This window comes from Mytilus edulis, chromosome 1 (genome assembly GCF_963676685.1).
Source record: "Mytilus edulis chromosome 1, xbMytEdul2.2, whole genome shotgun sequence".
Taxonomy (NCBI): Eukaryota; Metazoa; Mollusca; class Bivalvia; order Mytilida; family Mytilidae; genus Mytilus; species Mytilus edulis.
The window spans coordinates 92273037-92291836 of record NC_092344.1 but is presented as its reverse complement, the minus strand read 5'-3'; the positions used below and the strand labels follow the sequence as shown (position 1 = coordinate 92291836).

Below are 18800 nucleotides of genomic sequence, written 5' to 3'. Positions count from 1 at the left end.
AAAACACATTCTAGATACATAAATTAATACTAAAAACATAGTCATAGAAAATGGAATGCATTACAAAGGATTATATCCGTAATAAGAAATACTGATTTGTCAAAGACCGAATTATTTTAATATTTCATTTACTGTTATCTGTTTTTGTCCATTTTAATTCCTTGTTATCTGTTATGAGCCAAATCAATTTGCTGTTTTGCTGTTATTGGGACCCCCCTTGCCCCCCCTCATTAAACATATGATTATCCAGCGGAATCGGATTAAAATCTTAACACCTGCCAAAAAAATATAAACAGTGCCTTGACAACACTGGATCCGATGAAACTGCAAAATTTATTCTGCATTCAGTTGGTTTGACTGAGATTAAACCCATCCGACATTTAGTAACAAATGAAAAGCAATATGTTCAGTAATTATTCCTTTGGACAAGGATTTCAATACGGAAATGAAGTCTTCGTATCGCTCTATCTCTTTTAGTTTTGCATCAATATTTGGCAATAGTTCATAAATATAAAAAAAGAAATGGTATGATTGCCAATGAGACAACTCTCTAAAAGACAACTCATCGCAGGAGACCAAAATGACACAGAAATTAACAACTATAGGTCACCGGACAGTCTTCAACAATGAGCAAAGAACATACCGCGTAGTCAGCTATAAAAGGCCCATAAATAACAATGTAAAACAATTCAAACGAGAAAACTAACGACCTAATAAATTTTATTTTTAATTCCGTTGGACACCCTTCTTGGACATAATCGTCACTGACTTTAAAATTTGAGCAACATCTTTTGAGGCTATATTTTGATCTTCTAGATTTATATTTGGTTTTCACTTGCATGATTTTTTTACAGTACTATATACATCGGATAGATTTAGAAATGTAAAAATGGTTGAACACTCTAACCCCCTTGTACACTATATAAGGTGCCCTCCAATAATATATATACAACACTATCGTGCAAAGCACATTGTCTACAATATAGCTCGTGTTCAAAGCTAGCAAGATTCTTCTTTCTTTCGGATACGATTTTATATAGTTGGTGAACTATCACGGTATTTGAAGCAAGTCTTATTTTCTTCTACCTATAGGATAATGCAGTCTTATAAATACGTTTTATACCAACACGATTAATTATATTGATACAAAAAAGGTAAATACAAATACGTATATTTCTTAGAATCGATGGTCATCCTTTAAATATTACGGTCATCCTTTATAAATTACGGTCATCCTTTACAAATTACGGTCATCTTTTTACCAATCACGGTCATCCTTGTTATATGTTACGGTCATCTCGAAAATATTTTACTGACGATTTACGGTCATCTTAGCGATTTTTTCAAATCCAATTTCCTCTTTCATACACATTTCTTGGTAGCAATTTTTGATTTCCGTGTGATTCTTTTATACATTTACATCGTACCAATGTATGCTTTTTAAATAAAATGATATAGAAACACTTAAACAGACAATACAAATACTGACCTAATTTTTCATCTGACATCTTGGGATGACCGTGAATGCAGTTACGGTCATCAGCTTTACCCCAGTGATTCTTGTTATATTTACTGAATCAGAATTGAAATATTTTTTAATGGGAAGTAACTCTTATTTCTTTTTTATCTTATTTTTAATAATGTTTTGTTAAACATGTATTTTAATAGATTATTTATAAAAATCTGGTTCTATACATCAAACTCCCAAGTGAAAAGTTTTTACAAGGTATATTAACTTTTCTTTACCAGTTTAATAATTTTATAAAGACTGCCATGAGTATTCTATTTTTATCTTTTATACCGGAAAACATTCTTGAAGCAGTACTGATTAACAAATATAGATATCTTTTTAAATATCTCAAGAACAAGTGTGGCAACACACAAATAACAAGTAAATATATCGATAAGGTTTAATTATAATGAAATCATTACTGTTATGCTTTTCATATAAATCTATGATTTGAATTCAGAAGGAACCAAATTTAAAAATAAACTTTTAGTGTAAGTTCATATGCAGAAACTCATTAATTACAGCAAATTTGACAGATGTTCAAGTCAGGTATATATGATTAAGTATGCCACAGCAGAAGGCTGTTACACAAGAAACATGCTTAACCCCACCACAATATAAAATGTGGCTATCCCAAGTCAGCAACCTATAATTCAGTGGTTGTCACATTTATTTTTTAATGAATTGAATTTTTATAGATAAGGCCTTATATTTTCTAGTTATAACATTTTGATATTTTTCTTGTCAGACCCATTTGTAACAAGCTACACTGTATGGGTGCCCTATAATTACTTACATCCACATCATTTTAACTATAGTAGATAGATGTCTTACTGACAATCATATCACATCTCCTATTTTGCATTTTTATGCCCCACCTACGATAGTAGAAGGGCATTATGTTTTCTGGTCTGTGGGTCCATTTGCCGTCAGTCCCGCTTCAGGCTAAAGTTTTTGGTCAAGGTAGTTTTTAAGGAAGTTGAAGTCCAATCAACTTGAAAAGTAGTACTCATGTTTCCTATGATATAATCTTTCTAATTTAAATGCCAAATTAGATTTTTGACCCCAATTTCAGGGGTTCACTGAGCATAGAAAATGATAGTGCAAGTAGGGCATCTGTGTACTATGTACACATTCTTGTTAATAATGATTTTTGTTCATTTATATAGCACTGACTGTATATTCAGTCCAGATGACAGAATGGTGGTAACTGGTTTGTCAATTAAAAAAGGTCAAGGTAAAGGCAAGCTGCTATTTATGGACAGACAGACACTTGATACTGTGACAGAAATTGAAATATCAGACTCTGTAAGATATTTCTTGAAAATCTTCCATTCTATAAATATCATATCTTTGAAGCAATTATAAACTAACACATTTGTTTAAATACCTAATAAAATGTTCAACTGATTGATTGAGTGATAGCTATAACTGCAATTTGGCATAAGTCATAAAAATGAAGTAATTTTATAGTAGTTACTGTGAAAGTACTTTAATTCGTTGGTATCAATTTTCGTGGTTTGAGCAATATTTACATGTTCTTGGGTTTTTAAATTCATGGATTTTAGTTTTCTAAAAAAAACAAAATTGAAAAATTAAAGCCTCTAGAAACGAAGGTTACAAATAGTCTGGATTGAAGGAAATTGCAAAATAAACATTGACCCGTGTAAATCGTAGTGACAACATTTATTAACCCAAGATAAAGTGATCAACAGATTGAGGACCATCAAATATGTTAATTAGGCCATACACATGTCACGTAAAGAAATTAGTATCATAAACTAATGCTATAAACGTATCTTGAATTGTCAAATAATTCTTATCAAAATAAAGTCCAGCATGAAATTATTATTTCCCATATGTACGAGAACTATGAGGCTATAAAATGAACACTTTATCATACTAGCATATCAATACCGTAAATCTGACTCATCGAAGAAAAGAAAATTTATTAGACTGTTAAAAACAAAAAAATTGTACAGTTTAGGTTATTAAAGATTAAATGGGTATAATCCTGCATACAGTTGTAGTTCTGTGACTGCATTCTCAGATTTGAGGTTATTCAATATATTCTCTAGATCATATCAGTAGTCAAACCTTCATGGGGATCTTTCCATGTCTTGATTTGGACAATTGTTGTTTTATTTCGTTGGACACTTACATTCGTGGATAAAGTCGTCCAGGAAAACCACGAAAATCGGTACCCCACGAATAAAAGTACTTTCACAGTAGTACAATAGGAGGCTGACCTTTGTGACTGTTTAATTCGCTTACATTTGTTTCTTTATATTATTTGCAATACACAATGTGTTTTTCATTTACAATCTAGTTATTATTTACCTCTGATTTCATAAATTTGCTATTCAAGTGTAATTTTTATTTACAAACTAGAGACAGTTTTAATCGTTTTTCTTTTATTACAGAGTGTAGTTAGATGTTTATGGCATCCAAGGTTAAACCAAATAGTTGTTGGTAGTGCAGATGGCATTGTTAAGTTATTCTACGATCCAAAGAAAAGTCACAGGTAACTTTGTTATTAATATTCCTTATTATAACCCCGCTTTGAAAAAGGGGGTATACTGTTTTACCTCTGTCTGTCCAACAATCAGTCCATCAGTCCGTCAGTCCGTCCGTCCTATGAATTTTTCATCACATTTTTCTCAGGAACTGTAATACAAGGATTTCTGAAGTTTGGTTTCAGGGTTTATAAGAGTCTGCTATACCGTGTGATGCGTTTTCAGATTCATCACTCAACAACTTCCTGTTTACCGAACACTTGTATGATTTTACACATCATAACCAAGTTGAAAATTTTCGTCACATTTTTCTCAGGAACTACAATACAAAGATTTCTGAAATTTGGCTTCAGGGTTTATACGAGTCTGCTATACGGTGTGATATGTTTTCAGATTCATCATTCAACAACTTCCTATTTACCGAAAACTTGCATATTTTTACACTATTAAAATTATCCACTTGAGGTATTTTTACACTATTAAAATTATACACTTGAGGCGGGGGTATCATTAGTGAGCAGTAGCTCACAGTTTCACTTGTTTATTCTTATTACATTGAAATTCTATATTCCTATATATTCATGATGTATACTATTTATATCCATCTGATGAGATAACAGTTTTCAAAGGTACCAGGCTTATAATTTAATATGCCGGACGCACATTTCGTCTACATAAGTTTAAACATATATTATTGTTCAAAATGACAAAAGGATCAGACACAAGTTTTACAACTTAATAACATCTTCTCCAAAACAAAAACAAAATATACACATTAATTTAATGAACACATCAAATATTTCATACTAACAAATAATTTAAGAATAAAGACATGAAAACAACAGGAAACTTTTTGAAGCAAATCAATGGATTTTAATCGAGTCCATCTTTTTACAGTATAAATACGACACAAACACACCGAATAGTTAGTGGAATTACCTATGCGCAAATTTTGTTCTTGTGGACATAACTTAAATAAGTGTGTGTGTTTTTCTCATAATAAGACTTATCAGTGACACTCAGATCAAAAATAGTAAAGCCTTTTTTAACTGATTTCTAAAGTTTGTTCTTATGTTGTACTGTTACACCACTATCCAGGTTAGGGGAGAGTAGGCACCTTCAAACAAGTTTAACCACACCACATGCTGTATATACCTGTCCCCAAGTCAGGAACCTGTAATTCAGTGGTTGTGGTTTGTTGCTGTGTAATATAATCGTTTTTCATTCATTATTTTTTACATAAATTCTGCCTTCAGTTTTCTCGTTTGAATTCATTCATAAATTTGTCACTTTTGGGCATTTTATATCTGGCTACTGTAAATTCATAAATTACTCGATGTTTTGATTATTGTGAAAAATATGACAGGGTTATAATAGCAATTTATAAACTTGACGTTTGAAATTTTTTATATGAATCAAACAGGATTTTTCTCAATGTCGAAAAATTAAAATCGCATTTTAGTCTAAATAAATAGTAATAATTTATATTCAACTTAAATAAAATAATTATCATTTCAGAGGAGCACTGCTCTGTGTTGTTAAGAAACCTAGAGAGTCGAAACAGATGCAAGTGTTGTCAAAGACACAGATTATCACACGTAAGTTTTTCTTGTAAAGCTTGAAGATGTTTTATTAGAGAGTAGCTAAGTTTGGTTCAACTCCAACTACCTATATTTCAGAATGTCTGTTTGTTAGTCTATTCCCTTATTCTGCAATTTTTCATCAATCTGAAATAAGTTTGAAAGCATAAGGAGTTTCTATGTTTTAGTACTTGGTCTTGGGTTTAATTAAGCTCCCTCTTTTTAAAGTAGCTGTGTTTTTGTCTATCCTTTTATTTTATGATTGTTTAACTGTCTTTAAGAAATCCTTAATCCACTTCTCCCCATGAGTTACTTAAATGCCTAAAATTTTATCAGTTTCTCTCTATTTAGTGAAATTGGGAATATTGTTTTAATTGCTGATTATTTTTTTTTGCCAATCTTTAAAAATAAATGATATTATTGGAGTGAGTTTCTCAGCTTCACCTCATTTCAGCCTTTTCTCAGGTCTGTTGTGCTTCATTGAGATTGAAGCTGAGAAGCCCAATTCCTTTTTTAGAACCATAAATAAACTATAAATGTATCTGTTTGATAGTCGATACAATATGAACAGGAACCAAAATACCGAATATTTTAACATGTTGAATAAGATTTATTATTTTTGTTGCAGCATATGCCTTACCAATGTTCAGAGAAGCTAGACCTACAAGTACAAGGAAATTTGAAGAAAGACAACGCAAAGACCCTTTAAAATCTAGACGTCCAGATTTACCTATAACTGGACCAGGTAATACTAAAGCCAGGATTTGATGGCCATATAACAAACTGATTTATGATATTTATATTATTTTCACTATTGAGCTATTAGAAAACATTCAAAATCCTTTCACTGAATGGGTAAATGTAACATTTAGCCCCAAAATCAACTAAGATTTTACTGAATATAATAAAATCTTTGTTTATTTCTTTTTTTAAAAAGTTTTTATTTTATTAATATTGTACATGTTTGAAAATGACCAGGATGCAGACCTTCATAAAACAGTTATAACAAATTCAGTGGTATTTGAATCCTTAGCATTATTATAATATATGCAACAATTTGGATCATGAATTCAATTTAATCAAATTAATTAACATTATTCAAATAAACTTATCTATTTTGTTTGGTAGCATTACAAAACTGTATTCATACAATATTTTGAAATTTAACAAACAGGTGAAGGAGGACGATTAGCAGAAAAAGGAGCTACTTTGTCACAGTATGTTGTACAGAGTATGATACTGAAGAAACCAGATAAATATGAGAGTAATCCAAGGGAGGCTATCCTGAGACATGCTAAAGAAGCTGCAGAAAATCCTTTCTGGGTTGATGTAGCATATCAGAAGTAAGTTTGTATATGTAATTTTGTCACATCATTTGCTTTAGTTTATGATCCAGCTGTATAATTTACATCTTCTATGTATTTTTGTGTAGATTGACAATTGGTACATCTCAACATTCTGACAATTGACAAAGCTAATATTTTACCCCAATGTTCTGTTTTAGCCATGTCGATTTGCAGGCCTAACATCTCACAAAAGTTAGAAACTTAATACCCAAATGATAATCAAATGATGATTGTAGCCAATTTAAGTTCCAATTGATTGTGGCCAATTTAAGTTATAATTGATTGTGGCCAATTTAAGTTCCAATTGATTGTGGCCAATTTAAGTTCCAATTGATTGTGGCCAATTTAAGTTATAATTGATTGTGGCCAATGTAAGTTCCAATTGATTGTGGCCAATTTAAGTTCCAATTGAGTGTGGCCAATTTAAGTTCCAATTCATTGTGGCCAATTTAAGTTCCAATTGACTCAGTAGCATCAAAGTAGAAGATTTTTTACAAGTTTTCTGTAAAAACCTGTTTTATTATTTTTTTAATCAATAACATGAATTCAAACATACATATAAAAATTATCACTAAATATAAAAATCATCACTATACCATTGAACTTGCTTGTCTGTATATTTATGTTTTTATAGGTTTCATCACTGAATGAACTTAGGTTATTTCAATGGTAGGGTATACAATTATTTATTATATGACTATAAATTTTCTGTTTTCTCATTGGCTAAAAGCATAGGAAATCCTCTTTGGTAAAACATTATATTCACCGCGGCAAAAATCACGAGAGGTTAATATAAGATTTGGAACAGCGTCCGTGTACCTAAATATAGAAACGGGAAATTCTTGTTAGCTATTTAAGGGATGTATAAATAAAATGGTTTTTAATTGGACAACCGAATAAATATCAACCAATCAGCGCTCTCGACATAAAATCGTTTCGATCTAACAGACGACAGTTACATGTTTCCGGCAACAAAGTATGGCTGGAGCAGCAGAAGTAGCAACTAAAAAACGCTTTCCATCGTTAAATAATGAGGAAATTAAGAAGATTTTGATAGAAAAGGATTCTAAAAATACTCGCCGATCAACAGATTCTAGCGTGAGGACATTTAAATCTTATTTAAGAGAGAAAAATCTACCTGAAGATTTCGAGAATTTGCCAAACAATGAATTGGACAGTAGTATTAAAAATTGAAATGATACAATATTCTTCTAGTTTTAATTATGCAGAATTAAATATGCCTAAAAATCAAACCCAAGCATAAAATAAAAACAGTCTAGGCAAAATACCATCTAACCAAGGATATATTTCACAATCTAAAAATATGAAAATGACACTGAGAACTAAAGAGTCATATAATAAAGCAATTGTTGACTTTTGATATCAGTTGATACAATGAATTATCAACCCCAGATGTGATATTCACCTCGGCCGTTGGCCTTGGTGAATATCACATCTCTGGGGTTGATAAATCATTGTATCAACCTCATCAAAAGTCAATAATTGTATATTATTATATGACTATACATTTTCTGTTTTCTCATTGGCTAAAAGCATAGGAAATCCTCTTTGATAAAACATTATATTCACCGCGTCAAAAATCACGAGAGGTTAATATAAGATTTGGAACAGCGTCCGTGTACCTAAATATAGAAACGGGGAATTCTTGTTAGCTATTTAAGGGATGTATAAATAAAATGGTTTTTAATTGGACGACCGAATAAATATCAACCAATCAGCGCTCTCGACATAAAATCGTTTCGATCTAACAGACGACAGTTACATGTTTCCGGCAACAAAGTATGGTTGGAGCAGCAGAAGTAGCTACTGAAAAACGCTTTCCATCGTTAAATAATGAGGAAATTAAGAAGATTTTGATAGAAAAGGATTCTAAAAATACTCGCCGATCAACAGATTCTAGCGTACATGTACATGTATCTAGTTTTTTATTAACCCGAATAATTCAGTCGTTATATTCCGCTGATCTACGAAGGCTACATTAACGCCTGAACGTCTTCCTCGATCAAGACCGTCAACCGGAAAATGCACACTGCTTTGCAATATGGGAATTTTGATTTAAATTGGCAGCTAAAGAAGGAGGAGTTCCTGATGTTAATTGATGATAAATGATGTAAACTGATGTTAATTGATGTTAATTAATTATTATCGGATTTGTGTTAATTGAACACACGTGTTTGGTAACTCAATTTCAAGAGAGTTGCGCAGACTCATATCCTGATCGCCGCTGATTGGCTCTCTCTCACAGAGAGCAGACGACGCGGCCAATGATCACAAGGAGTTCAAGCCCTCGTGTGGGAGAAAATCGGACACGGAAAGGGCTTGAATTATTCGAGTTAGTTTTTTATTCTGTTGTATTCAATATTGTTCATGTTTTGTTCTTTAAAAATTGAAAGGATACAATATTCTTCTAGTTTTAATTATGCAGAATTAAATATGCCTAAAAATCAAACCCAAGCATAAAATAAAAACAGTCTAGGCAAAATACCATCTAACCAAGGATATATTTCACAATCTAAAAATATGAAAATGACACTGAGAACTAAAGAGTCATATAATAAAGCAATTGTTGACTTTTGATATCAGTTGATACAATGAATTATCAACCCCAGATGTGATATTCACCTCGGCCGTTGGCCTTGGTGAATATCACATCTCTGGGGTTGATAAATCATTGTATCAACCTCATCAAAAGTCAATAATTGTATATTATTATATGACTATACATTTTCTGTTTTCTCATTGGCTAAAAGCATAGGAAATCCTCTTTGATAAAACATTATATTCACCGCTTTAGTTTTATTGTAAAAATGGTTGCATACACATTACAAATGATGTTATGTTTGATAGTTCACAAAAAAGTGGCATCTGCAATACATAAAATTCCAATACTTTATTAAGATCTCATGAATTTTTATTTTTTTTCCTTTGTGTTTTTTTTCCTTTTTGTTTATATCTTTTTTATGTTAACCAAATAAACAAGTTTAAGTCGATCGATTGCAATGAATTTGGCAGCTGTTGAATGCCCTTTTCAGGTTGAGGTGCATAGAGGTTTGACTCAGTATTATTTCCTTTAAAATAATCAGCCCTTAAAGGTTTTCATAGAGTGCATTTCTTGTCAACAGTGTCTGGAAGGATTTGTTGTTAAAAAAATAATAATTTCATTCTTGGACTGTTATTAATCCAAAGACTATAATTAAGTTAAATATGGACATGCAGGAACATTTTTGCTGACACAAGTCTTTATCATTATTTATTTACAGGACACAACCTAAGAAAATATTTCAACAACCTCAGGAAGAAAAGGGAGAAGATGATGATGACCATCCTTTGTATAAAAAACACAAAATGGGATGAAAATAATGTCACAATAATATACCTACTTTAAAAACTTTTCAAGAAGTTAAAACTACAAGGTTGGTGTATATATTCTGAAGACCATCTTATTCAGTATTGCCAGTGCGAAATTATTTAAATTCTGCTAGATTTCTCAAAGAGCTGTACTGTTTTTTTTACCAACAAACACAAATGCAACATGATATGTTATTTCTATCAGAATACAAGATATGAAGTGATTAAAAACTATACCAGTATCTTAATTCAGATAGGACATCTAGACTGTGATGAAAGATAAAGTATACATTTTAAACTTTGTTTTGTTTTTTATTTAATGTTGCCATTTAAGAATAGCTCAGAGAGAAAGAAGTTGACAGTATGTAGAATTTCAAACATGGTTTCTATAGCATATGACTTTTTTGTCCATAGCCATATGTAGCAACTTAGGAACTTAAGAAGTGTGGGCTCGTATATTGCAATCACCTTGTCTATGTTGTCTGTCAGCTTGCCCATTAAATGTTTTAAATGATAGTCCGTCGGAAGGGGACAATAAATGGCTGACCCGTGTTAAGAGAGAGCCATATCTCTTGCACATTAAAGACACCCTTGTAGATTTCAAAAAAGAGTAGGCTAATGTCCCTACAAGGCAGTACTCATACCCACAAAGTGGAAAGGGATTAATATAAGTTGCAAAATTTGTTTCCCAATCCACTATAAATAAATATGTTTAAAACTAAAAAAAAAAAAAAAATGTTTTAAAGATACTACTGAATAGAATGACATCATACTTGGTCAGCAACTTTGTATTGTGCAAATATGTTCGTGTTTTGTCAGACATCTATTGATCTAATTCTTGTTAATGTATAAGGGCTTATCAGATATGTCAGACACCTACATGAACTTCCTTTTGCCAATCCTGTGAATTTCTCAAATATTGAATGAATTGCATGGATTTTCATCACACATTTCTATAGTAACTGGTTTAAAATTCAACCAAGATGACTTTACTTGTAAGCTCATTGTGGATCAGACATATTACAGTTTCCAAAACATTGATTTATGTTTGGGGTAAGCTAAATGTTACCTGCACCTTCTTATTATTTTTTATCACTTCTCACATTTGAAAGTTATCAGTCAAAATGACAGTGTCATGTTGTAATTTGCAAAACAATTTTTCAGTATTAATGGCCTTTGAATATGTTAGAGTATATTTCATACACATTATCAATTCATTTCATATTTGGATAAATGTATGGACATCACATATAGAGATCATTTTGATAATCTGTGTTAAGAGTTATGACCCTTTGTACCCTTATAAACACTGTGATACCAGAATAGAAGTCAAAATGTATCCATGGAATATAAAATTCAGACAGAAAAACAACATCTTGAAAACAAAAATTCAACAAATGATTTTATCATTATACAAACAAAATCTGAATAAGAAGTATCATTATTTTACATCATCTTTTTAAAGCATGATCATTAAAATAAAATAAATCCAATTTGACCTAAGATTAATTTAAGTAACAAGCAATGCCATACAATGTGGTATGCTATATCATCTATTAGGATTTTTGTCGAGCCTTCGACTTTAGTCGAAAAAGTGAGACTAAGCGATCCTACATTCCGTCGTCGTCGGCGGCGTCAACAAATATTCACTCTGTGGTTAAAGTTTTTGAAATTTTAATAACTTTCTCAAACTATACTGGATTCTTACCAAACTTGGACAGAAGCTTGTTTATGATCATAAGATAGTATCCAGAAGTAAATTTTGTAAAAATAAAATTCCATTTTTTCCGTATTTTACTATAAATGGACTTAGTTTTTTCTGCGGGGAAACAAAACATTCACTCTGTGGTTAAAGTTTTTAGAATTTTAATAACTTTCTCAAACTATCCTGGGTTTGTACCAAACAAGGACATAAGCTTGTTAATGATCATCAGATAATATCCAGAAGTAAATTTTGTAAAAATAAAATTCCATTTTTTCCATATTTTACTTATAAATGGACTTAGTTTTTTCTTCGGGGAGACATTACATTCACTCTGTGGTTAAAGTTTTTAGAATTTTAATAACTTTCTTAAACTATCCTGGGTTTGTACCAAACTTGGACAGAAGCTTGTTTATGATCATAAGATAGTATCCAGAAGTATATTTGTAAATAAATAAATCCATTTTTTCCATATTTTACTTTTAAATAGACTTAGTTTTTCTGCGTGGAACCATTACATTCACTCTGTGCTTAAAGTTTTTAAAATTTTAATAACTTTCTTAAACTATCCTGGGTTTGTACCAAACTTGGACAGAAGCTTATTTATTATCATAAGATTGTATCCAGAAGTAAACTTTGTAAAAAGATTACTCCGTTTTTTCTGTAATTTACTTTTAAATGGACTTAGATTTTTTTACAATCATAAAATAGTAACAAAAGGAATATTTTTATTGATTTTTTTCCTCATTGTTGTTGAGCCTCCGATTTACAGCAAAAATAGGCGAGACACTGGGTTCCGTGGAACCCTTACAAATTTTTTTTAAATCTTGTTAATATCATATTCAATTGCTGTTTTTGTAGGCCAAATTTGTATTCATGTGTAATTTAGTTTTCACAAAAACATACATTTGGCAAAATTCAGAAAAATAAATACACAGTGAAAAAATTACATATACAGCAGTTTTTTTAAATGCAGGAAATATTCTGATTTAAATAAAGTTTTTCATTAATAAAGTTATAAAAATATATAATTATCACAGTTGTATCTTTCACAAATGCAGGAATCGCAGTAAAAGGTCATGGTGAAAAACCAATTTAACCTCCTATAAGAAAACTTTGTCAGATCAAAAGATACATACATACAAAACAGCAAAACAAATATTTATGAGTAAAGCCAAAGCTAAAGTAAACAATAAAACACTTGAATTACTTGAGTTCCCATTATAAACCTTTTCTATTACACTATTCAATTCTTTTGTAAATGTATTAAAAGAAAATCTTTCTTCAACTCGTTTACGTCCAGCACTTCCCATTTTTTTACGCAAAGACTTGTCAGATACAAATTTTTCCATTGCTTCCATAAAGCTCTTTGGTTCAGGAGGACATAAAAATCCAGTTTTTCCATCCTCTACAGTCTCCAAAGGCCCACCACTTTGAACAGCAATCACAGGACACTGTATATACATAGCTTCAACTGGTACTATACCGAAATGTTCCATGTCTGGTGTGTATAGAAGGCATGTACAATTTGATAGCAGTGTTCTTTTATCTGAATCACTAAATGATCTTAAAAATGTAACATGATCCTCCAGTCCTAATTTGTGAACAAGCTCCTTTAATTCAAGATAATGTTCTTTATTCTCCATTACTCTTTCATCATAACCTCCTGCCATTATTAAATGTACACCTTTATTGTTTCCTAGTTTCTTCTGTAGCATACCTTAAAAAATTAAATTATGCAATTTTGAAAATAGTATCCACAAAATCATGACTAGTGATTATGATGGGGAAAAAGATTATTATCTGAAATATGGAGAAGCTAACAATCATCTCCAACATCATTCGCAGTTATACATAGAGAAAATTGTATGGTATAATTAACTGTAATTAATAACATTTATTGTAACTGAGCTCTAATATTCACAAACTTTCTAGTATTTAGTCATGACAAGCACAAAGTTTTTTCGAAATGTGAAATAGTAATGATTTGAAAGAGCACAGTCCATTAAATTTGCGGTTCACTTACATGTATACCCATGAAAACCAAGAATATTGGTATCTGACCAATAGTAATGCATTCATAGTAAATAAATTAAGTACTTTGTACATCCTGATCTTAGTTTACAAAGTAACAAATTAACAACATCATTATACATACCAAATGATTCTACTGCTAGGTTGAGATTCTTCTTCCTTTCATACCTGTTAATTGACAGGAATATTGTTGTTTTATTTGGAGGTATAATATCAGCAGATGTTTCCAATGGCTGGTCTAAGGCTTTAAAGTTTGGTATTGGGTACAAGACCTTTGGATTCACATTTGATAAAGACTTAAAGGTCTCATTAAATATACCAGCTGGAAAAAAAACAAGCAAGGAATTAGTTTATGTATACCATACAGTGCACTACACACATGGTGACTTTGACACAATAACTCTTGCTGGTACTTAGATTCTTAATTAGTACAATGGTTGGTGATTAAGAGTGAAAAGTCTTATTTTAGAAGCTGCTTATATAACCAATGGAATATACATGTACCAAGTATATTCAGAATGATTTATAGCAAACCACCAATATTCACTATAAAAAATCATCACCAAGAGTTGTAAATTATACACTTTTTTGAGGAAGAGAAAATTAATAATTTATAAAAATGTATAATGATAACATTTCTCTTAACATATCCTTTTTTGTGGTTTTGATTACCAGCTTTTTAAAATCAAATAATTTCAATAAAGAAGAGGCATGACCTCCTTTTTCTAGTTGAAACCCCTTTTTAAATTTCATTTCTATGCCTGCAAATTTAAATAACATTGTTGATAGGTGTTGTTTCTCCTGACTAACTCTCATAACCACAAACACTTGTGGAGCTCTATTTAAATTGGTTTATTTAATACCATTTCAATGGTAAGACAATGCATGTAAAAACAATGCAACAACAATGATTGTTTATGTGATGTAAATGTGAAGTTATCTATAAGATAGCAGTCTTTTAATATGAAGAGAGATAATTATTATCATCTCACCCACCATGCCAAATATCTTGCAAGTGTTAACTAGCATTTATTACATGCCATAACCATTTAATGTAAAATGTGTTTGTGCAAATAAATATTGTCTATTTATAAAGGAAATGTGTCTATGGATGGATAACTCTTTCTTACCTGTAAATTTGCTGTTGACAAGGACACAATCAGCCATTCCAGTTGTTTTCTCTTCTAACCAGTCAATAGGAGCTCTGTACCATTTCTTTAGTAGACTTTCTCTCTTTGTTAAAAGCATGTCAGGGAAATGGCAGTAAAATAACACTTTGGCATTAAAAAGTTTTAAAATATATATACATGCTGATATCTGGTCACAGAAGATAACATCATACTCAATCGGAGAGGAGAACACCACAAATAAAGCTGCATACAACATTCTCAAGTAGGCACACAATGCTTGACACCTGCCAAAAATTCCCCTGGGTAGCCAATCACCAACTGTTGTTACAGAAAGAGTTCCATCCCTTGTTTCTTGAAAGCAATGATTTATATCATGGTGTGAAGTCACAAAGTGAACTTGATGACCTTGAGATTTCAGGGCTAGAGCAGCATCTATGACAGCCCTCTCTGCTCCACCTATTCCAAGATCTGGATGCAAGAAGAGGACTTTCAGGTTCGCCATCTCTGAGAAAATTCTGGAATTATACAAAGCATGTTTTCAGCATAAATCACATAATGTTCTATTTATATGATTTTTTATACGACCGCAAATTTTGAAAAAATTTTCGTCGTATATTGCTATCACGTTGGCGTCGTCGGCGTCCGAATACTTTTAGTTTTCGCACTCTAACTTTAGTAAAAGTGAATAGAAATCTATGAAATTTTAACACAAGGTTTATGACCATAAAAGGAAGGTTGGTATTGATTTTGGGAGTTTTGGTCCCAACATTTTAGGAATTAGGGGCCAAAAAGGGCCCAGATAAGCATTTTCTTGGTTTTCGCACCATAACTTTAGTTTAAGTTAATAGAAATCTATGAAATTTTGACACAAGGTTTATGACCACAAAAGAAAGATTGGGATTGATTTTGGGAGTTTTGGTTTCAACAGTTTAGGAATAAGGGGCCAATAAAGGGCCCAAATAAGCATTTTTCTTGGTTTTCGCACAATAACTTTAGTTTAAGTAAATAGAAATCGATGAAATTTAAACGCAATGTTTATGACCACAAAAGGAAGGTTGGTATTAATTTTGGGAGTTTAGGACCCAACAGTTTAGGAATTAGGGGCCAAAAAGGGACCCAAATAAGCATTTTTCTTGTTTTCGCACCATAACGTTAGTATAAGTAAATACAAATCTATGAAATTTAAACACAAGGCTTATGACCATAAAAGGAAGGTTGGTATTGATTTTGGGAGTTTTGGTCCCAACAGTTTAGGAAAAAGGGGCCCAAAGGGTCCAAAATTAAACTTTGTTTGATTTCATCAAAATTGAATAATTGGGGTTCTTTGATATGCCGAATCTAACTGTATATGTAGATTCTTAACTTTTGGTCCGGTTTTCAAATTGGTCTACATTAAGGTCCAAAGGGTCCAAAAATTAAACTTAGTTTGATTTTGACAAAAAATGAATCGGATGGGTTCTTTGATATGTTGAATCTAAAAATGTACTTAGATTCTTGATTATTGGCCCAGTTTTCAAGTTGGTCCAAATCGGGGTCCAAAATTAAACTTTGTTTGATTTCATCAAAAATTGAATCCTTCGGGTTCTTTGATATGCCAAATCTAACTGTGTATGTAGATTCTTCATTTTTGGTCCTGTTTTCAAATTGGTCTACATTAAAGTCCAAAGGGTCCAAAATTAAACTAAGTTTGATTTTAACAAAAATTGAATTCTTGGGCCTCTTTGATATGCTGAATCTAAACATGTACTTAGATTTTTGATTATGGGCCCAGTTTTCAAGTTGGTCCAAATCAGGATCTAAAATTATTATATTAAGTATTGTGCAATAGCAAGTCTTTTCAATTGCACAGTATTGTGCAATGGCAAGAAATATCTAATTGCACAATATTGTGAAATAGCAATTTTTTTTTTTAATTAGAGTTATCTTTCTTTGTCCAGAATAGTAAGCAAGAAATATCCTATTGCACAATATTGTGCAATAGCAAGAATTTTTTTTAATTGGAGTTATCTTTCTTTGTCCAGAATCAACTTAAATCTTTGTTATATACAATATACAATGTATATACACTTTTTACTACCAACTGATAAATTTAAATAATCTTTACCATTCAGTGATAACAAGCAGTTTTTTTACATCTTAATATTTTATGATGTATTTAAATGAGTAGTTATTGTTGCAAACTCCATTAGAATATTTTAATTGAGATTAGTTTTGGAATAAGGGAAAGGGGGATGTGATTAAAAAATTGGGTTCAATTTTTCTCATTTGAAATTTCATAAATAAAAAGAAAATTTCTTCAAACATTTTTTTGAGAGGATTAATATTCAACAGCATAGTGAATTGCTCTAAGAGAAAACAAAAATTTTAAGTTCATTAGAACACATTCATTCTGTGTCAGAAACCTATGCTGTGTCAACTATTTAATCACAATCCAAATTTAGAGCTGAATCCAGCTTGAATGTTGTGTCCATACTTGCCCCAACCGTTCAGGGTTCAACCTCTGCGGTCGTATAAAGCTACGCCCTGCGGAGCATCTGGTTATTTTTTTCAGGGGGGAACTGTCGCCGTCATAGAAAGAAATATTGACATTTTAAATCAAGAAATTAACTTAGAGAAAGGTCAGAGGTTGATTAAAACATGTTGACAGATTTCAGTTAGCAAAATAATTGTTTTAATGAACATTATTGGTGCTTTAAGGGGCTTCATCACTTTCTTCCCCTGTTGAGCAATGGTTGAAAAATATGATGCTACATTGCACAAATTATTTTGAAAATTATATTCTTATCAAAATTGCTGTCATTAGTGAATTATGATAGTCATTAATCTGAAATATAAATGATGAAACCAGGGATATTATCTATGAAACAAATTTGCAACAGAGATAATTTTTTTACTTGTTTTTATTGAAATTATACCTTTTTTAAAAGACCAAGATTGGCAACAACATGAACAACCTGTTTCGTGTTTGGCAGTTTGCTGATACTAAAGTTAAACTACAACGTCTTCAAAGTATATCAAATATTACCAAACTAACCCTCAGTAAAATACAATTCGTTCTGATGGATAAATACGATCTACGAGCAACTGTCAGGTTTTCTTAACTGTTTGTTGTTATTTTTAAGAAAAACCTTCTTCTCCACGATTCACAACCGGAAATGTAGGAAGACGTGATAAAATAGAATCAAGTACGGAACTTTAAAATCCGTAATAAAAGTGCCTATCTGTTTAACCAAATTTTGCAATTTTCACAGCTTTCTAAATATTGTACCTAGTTTAACTTCATAGAAACCAGGTATATCCTGAATGGTACATGTATCAGCTTTCTACATGCCAATTTTCAACAGATGTTTAAAATCATATAAGTAGGACACATGCAGGCACTTGTCTCAGAAAAAAAAAATCCTATATATACCTTAATATAACAATTATATTAAGGCAAGGATTTGTATACTATACAAATCCTTGATTAAGGTATATAGGATTATTTTTTTTTCTGAGACAAGTGCCTGTGAAGAAGGAAGAGGTACCACCAATAAAACTGAATAACCCCTGGTTTTCTGGAAATCTTAAATTAGTATACTATGAAGTGCATAATCCTCAATTTTGAATGCAA

The 18800-nt window shown here is 31.3% G+C and overlaps 2 protein-coding genes across 4 annotated transcripts in view; one reads left to right on the top strand and one right to left on the bottom strand.

The window, feature by feature from the left end:
* LOC139495308 (WD repeat-containing protein 70-like) overlaps positions 1-10619 on the top strand; it is a 30844-nt gene extending 20225 nt beyond the window's left edge. The window contains exons 11-16 of the mRNA XM_071283619.1: positions 2680-2818; positions 3934-4034; positions 5545-5624; positions 6235-6351; positions 6781-6949; positions 10234-10619. Of these exons, the coding sequence (XP_071139720.1) occupies positions 2680-2818; positions 3934-4034; positions 5545-5624; positions 6235-6351; positions 6781-6949; positions 10234-10327 (700 nt within the window). The 3' untranslated portion in view covers positions 10328-10619. The remainder of the gene's footprint in view (positions 1-2679; positions 2819-3933; positions 4035-5544; positions 5625-6234; positions 6352-6780; positions 6950-10233) is intronic.
* A 2435-nt stretch (positions 10620-13054) lies between these two features.
* Positions 13055-18364, bottom strand: LOC139495319 (alpha-1,3/1,6-mannosyltransferase ALG2-like). Of its 3 annotated transcripts, none has more exons than XM_071283628.1 (4): positions 18222-18364; positions 15188-15702; positions 14182-14379; positions 13055-13743 (listed from the first exon to the last, which is right to left on the bottom strand). In XM_071283628.1, the coding sequence occupies exons 2-4, from the start codon at positions 15687-15689 to the stop codon at positions 13148-13150; spliced, it is 1296 nt and encodes a 431-aa protein (XP_071139729.1). In that variant the 5' UTR covers positions 15690-15702; positions 18222-18364; the 3' UTR covers positions 13055-13147. The 3 variants fall into 3 exon arrangements, with proteins under 3 accessions (XP_071139729.1, XP_071139740.1, XP_071139735.1); XM_071283639.1 differs by having other exon boundaries at positions 18213-18324; XM_071283634.1 differs by having other exon boundaries at positions 18103-18305.
* Positions 18365-18800: the final 436 nt, after the last annotated feature.